Source organism: Cicer arietinum, chromosome 1 (assembly GCF_000331145.2).
Source record: "Cicer arietinum cultivar CDC Frontier isolate Library 1 chromosome 1, Cicar.CDCFrontier_v2.0, whole genome shotgun sequence".
NCBI lineage: Eukaryota > Viridiplantae > Streptophyta > Magnoliopsida > Fabales > Fabaceae > Cicer > Cicer arietinum.
Genome location: NC_021160.2, coordinates 32,861,777 through 32,867,209, shown reverse-complemented (window position 1 = coordinate 32,867,209; position 5,433 = coordinate 32,861,777). Strand labels below are relative to the sequence as shown.

At 29.3% G+C, this 5,433-nt stretch overlaps 1 protein-coding gene across 1 annotated transcript; it reads right to left on the bottom strand.

Annotated features, from left to right (window-relative positions):
- Positions 1–1,854: 1,854 nt before the first annotated feature.
- LOC101500272 (uncharacterized) lies at positions 1,855–4,288 on the bottom strand. The gene is made up of 5 exons (XM_004488477.4): positions 4,147–4,288; positions 3,917–4,037; positions 3,646–3,749; positions 2,277–2,408; positions 1,855–2,174 (listed from the first exon to the last, which is right to left on the bottom strand). Exons 1-5 carry the CDS (start codon positions 4,147–4,149, stop codon positions 2,148–2,150), a joined length of 387 nt encoding a protein of 128 aa, XP_004488534.1. The 5' UTR covers positions 4,150–4,288; the 3' UTR covers positions 1,855–2,147.
- Between the last annotated feature and the right edge of the window lie 1,145 nt (positions 4,289–5,433).

Sequence of the window (5,433 nt, the reverse complement as noted above, 5' to 3'; positions counted from 1 at the left end):
TATTAAATTAATTAATTAATGTTCACGCAACGTGCAGGCCATAATTTAGTTTAACTTTAAAACAACACTAGCAAGAAATCCATGCAAAGGCACGGGTGACATGTCATTATTATTTTACGTGTCTAGTATTTTTTATGACAAAAATGTTATATTCTTTTTTAATATTTAACAAAAATATTTGTTATATGTATTTTTATGTATTAGTAGCAAATATTTTTTATGTAATTTTTTATATTTACTGTTTGACAAATATTTGTCATATGTTTCTTTTATGTATTAGTGAAAAATATTTATTTAATATTTTGTTTATATTTATCAACGACAAAGATGTGTCCCGTATTTTTTTAATATTTATCAATGATAAATATTTGTGTCATATTTTTTATGTATTAATTGCAAATACATAATTTTTTATATTTTTTACTAACAAATATTTGTCTAGTGTTTTTTTTTTATGAATTTGTAGTAAATATTTACCGCGTAAGTTTATTATTGACAAATATTTATTTTATATTTTTTAATTATATTTTTTGTGTCACTTACAAATATAAATGAAAAGATTAAACAAAACAAAGAATAAATGAGAAGAGGTAACTTACGTTTTTGTAAGTGATGATTTTTATATGGGAAAGGGGTGAGAATTTGTAAGAAAGAAGAAAAATAAATAACAGACTAAAATATTCATCACATAATTTTTGTATTAAAAATGAAAGTTTCTCTTTCTGTAATTACAATGATGTCACACTAGTGCTTTTATTTTACACATAATTTTTTTATAAAAAAAAAATCGGTTTTATGTTGTAATTTTGATAGCATTTTCTCTTGTATTAATAGTAGATTATATTCTTTATGGAACAAAAGACAATTTTTCAAAAAATAGTTTTTTAAATACAATATATAAAAAATAGTTTTTGAAAAATAACTTTTTTGAAAATAATAAATTATTTTTTTAAATACAATATATAATTATTGTAGATATTAATTTTTTAGAGTATTAAAAAAAATTCTTAAGTGGATTGCATGGATATCCATATATTAAAACAGAATAATGAAAGATCTACTACCCGTCCCCTTACCTTTACTTCCCCCCACAAAAAAAAAACAATTTTACAATTTTTTACCCTCTTCAACTTGAAAATCAAAACTTTTAAAAGTTTAAAAAAATAAATTAAAATTTTGAATTAATATAAAACTTCTAAAATATAATTTTTTTAAAAAAATTTAAAATTTTATTTAAATATGAAAATTCTGAAATACAATTTTTGTCAAAAGTTAAATAAAATTTCAAAACTTTTGGTCAAAATAAATTTTCCAAAATATAATTTTTCTAAAAGTTTTAAAAAAAATTCAAAAGTTTGTATAAATGTAAAACTTTTAAGATGCAAGTTTTATAAAACTTTAATAAAATTTCAAAAATATAAATAAATGTGAAACTTATAAAATGCAACTTTTGTAAAATTTAAAATAAAAAATCACACCATTTTTTTAGAATTCTTTAAAATAATTCAGAAATTTAAAATTGTTGCAATGTTAATAATTTAAAAAAAATTAACTATCTAGTGGAAAGTTAAAAAAAATAAAGTCATTTTTATGTTCTTTAGGGAGTGGAAGGTATCATGTCCTCTCACAATTAGGAGATGAACATTTCTATCATTTTACCATGTCATTCAACCTATTTAAAAATATATACAGAAGTATGGTGTGATTTGGTTGACTAAAATTAATATTTTATTTTATGTGGATTAAGGATTTGAGTTAATTTGCTAATTAAATTGGAAACGGTGCCGTTCTTACGAGGAAATTAAAAATTAACTTCGTTCATGCTAGGAGTTCACAAGCAAAAATCAACCGGTGTAGCAAAGAAAGATGAAGAATTACTTATGTTAGTTTGTAGCAAATCGGGGCGTCTACACGCTTTTTAATATAAACCAAAAGACTAACATTGAAACAGCTTATAATACACCAGTTCAAAGCATTGCACACGCACCAACTTAAAATTGCACTTTCAATCTTCAAACAGTAGACATAGATATTAATGTAGTTTTACATATAAAGCACCTTTCCCAGTTGAACACAACTAGTCCAGTCAAAGCCTCAAAAGGAGCAGTCAGCAAACTCAAGAAGCCCGTCATACCGAAATCCATTTTTCAGATTAATAACTTCTCAATAGCATCCTACATTACAAGAAATGATCATATTAGTATTAATAAAACATTTTAACAACTAATATAATTGGCAACTACATAAATATTATTAAAGCAAAGCGTGATGCATACCTTTAGTTGCTGTATTTGAGATTTCAGTTGACTTCCCTCATTAGTTGTCACAGAACACGCAATTACTGGCCTGGTCACACCACATGCTCGTCCAAGGGCTTGTTTTGATGGGACGAATACATAGGGAACATTCTAAAAAATAAAATAATTATATAGTTAATAAATAATAGGACCTTATTGTTAAATATAAAATAAATAAAAAACCATCATAGAAGAGGAGGTTGATCACATAGTAAACCTAGTTACAATTTGAAAAACGATTTGGAGATCTATGCTTGGCATAAGATCATAAGATAGTGTGGTGCAAAGGTGTGTTTATTGATACATCAAGGATCAAACTAGGTGTGCTGTATCACGAGGCTAAATGGCTATTGGCTAAAAGATCGGTTTTGGGCTTGTTCATAATAAAATACAACCTAAGCTCAAGAAACAGAGAAAAGTAAACTAATTGACAACTATATAGGGTAAGGAGCCATGAAGAAACTCAATAAAAAGCCATTACACAGATTACTTGACCGTTACAATAAACCAATTTCCATTAAATAGTCCCTCCCATAGTTCACAAAGCACTTATTACAACATGATGTACCCGCAGGTAGTATATTATAACATTGCAAATGAAAACAATATTAAGTATAGATTTCTGAATAAATAGCAAGTTCCTTGTCGCATAATGTCATATTAAAATGCATATTCAATTTGATCACACTTTAACACACAACATATGATATTAGTTTATATAACAAACAATATATTATGAAAAAACTGAATCTTTTGATACTAAACAAACAGGTACAGGTTTCACACCTTCACAAATAACTTCATTGGATAAATTCACAAAAATAAATTAATAAAACCAGGGACCTCGCTGGTAACACCCGTTTGAGAAAAATGAACAGGTAGAGATTTCATAGCCATAACCATGGATCTCAATCCCAATTTAACTACAGAGAGTGCAGCCAAGATCATTAACAGAACATAGTCTGGCATCTCTAGACAGAGAGGGGGAATTAGGTTTAGTTTAGCTCGCCAAAATTTGAAACTTTTCCCATGTGTAACATAAAAATTTATGTAGACAGTACCACAAATAGCAAAAGAGAGTAAATTTTCAAAGTCTTATAAGAGTCTAGGCTTTACAGTATAATACTCCATCCTACAATCTTATAGCTCCACCAATTTATATAATGACAGTGGATGGCATAAGTTATTCAAAGCATCAAGGACAGAAGCAGCAACAACAACAATAATAACAATAATATAAACAGTAATAATGGAAGTAGGAATACAATCACATGAGCATTCAAAAACAAAGGAATAGTTAACAAAACACAATCAAAACAAAGGTAAGTATGATTTGTAGCTAAGTTACCTTATCTTCAGCAAGTAAAGGAAGATGAAGAAGAATCTCAAGAGGTTCAGTATCTGCTGCCATCACAACGAACTCAGAAATACCCCTGTTAAGTGTCTTAGTTGCTGAAAAACAAACAACATAAATAAAAACAAAATCATAACCAATCATATAGTAGCACAAATCATTAATCAAACATAACCCTTTAAAAAATGCCTCTATTTCCAGCATAAAAAATTGAAAATTGAAAATTAAAACAAACAGAAATTAAAACACAAACAAAAAAACACACCTTCATTGGCACCCTTTTTGAGCTGCTTGTAATTAGCAGCTTGCTGAACAAGATCCATTATTGTTATTGTAAGCTGGGCATCAGCCAAAGGGTAAGCTTTTGGATTAACTGTTTCTCCTGTCTGCAGAATAAATTAAAGGAACAAAAAGTGTTAAAAAGAACGGCACGAATAATTCCAATAACGTTAATGGGAGGAAAAAGAACGATATGGAGAAAAATAAATATCGTACCATCGTTTATGCGTCGTTGATTTGTGTTGATAGAGATGGAAAAGAAAGGGGCTAGGGTTTTTCGTGAAAAACACGAGAGAGAGTTGCACGCAGCAGGGTTTATGACTTATGAGACGAAACGAAGTGAGATACATTAGCTAGAAATATTGGTTTATAAATATCGGGAAATTGTAAATTTCGGTCTAACTAGGGTTGTTTTAGATGTCAAACCCGTTAAGGGCCCATCATTGTGTGGAATTTTTAGGTACCTTTTTGGGATAACAAAGCGGGTTAGTACGTTATATAATTAATCCGTCAAAAAAGTAGGGTAAAGTTAATCAACTTAGATAATCCATTCAAAAATACTGTCTGTACAAAAATACTGTCTGTACAAAAATATTTTTATTTTTTAACATTTCAAAAATATAATAAAAATAAATTATCAATCAACAAAGTCAACTGTCAAATTAAAACTCGTTCGACTTAGACAGAGAGCTCGAGAGTCAAGATAGTTTTAAGTGTTGATATTCACCCACTCCGCTCCTGATATAGGTACAGTCTTCCAAATTAAAATAAACACATCCCAAAAGAAAGACATCTAGTCCCTATACGTCAACTTAATCTGATCATTCTACAAAAAACTATACATCCCGAGTGATCTTCACACGCCCCGCAAGATCCTCCTAACATAGCTCCAGTCAGGTGTGTCCAACTACATTCCCATCCACAGGGTACTAACCGGTAGGATGGTCCTGGTTCTCATCTGAGGGCAAAGCCCAGATTTCCACAATAGTTGTAAAGGGTCACCAACCGAAATTAACAATTAACACATAACATTTAAGTTTTTAAATGCACAAAATAACCTTTCAACTTAGCATGCACCTTAAAAGGGTTTCCATATGCCAAACATGCATAAACAAGGTTGAAAAATGAAGTTTTTAACAAAACAGCACTGTTGTATTCGAATACAGCATCTCTGTATTCGAATACAAGGCTGTTTCAGCATTCAGCAGCAAAAACAGCATGTATGTATTCGAATACAACAGTCTGTATTCGACTACACAATAAGTCAGTAGCAAAACAGCATGTCTGTATTCGAATACAACAGTCTGTATTCGAATACACATTAGACAGCAGCAGAAAAACAACAAAATTCAGCAAAATTCAGCTTTTAAAAGGGTTTTGAAATCAATCAACACTTACACACAAATCCAACCAATCACACTTAGCAATTATAGCCCAATCACCATGACGACTTGAGTTTCGAAAAGGTTTTGCAATCAATCACACTTACACACAATTTCAAAA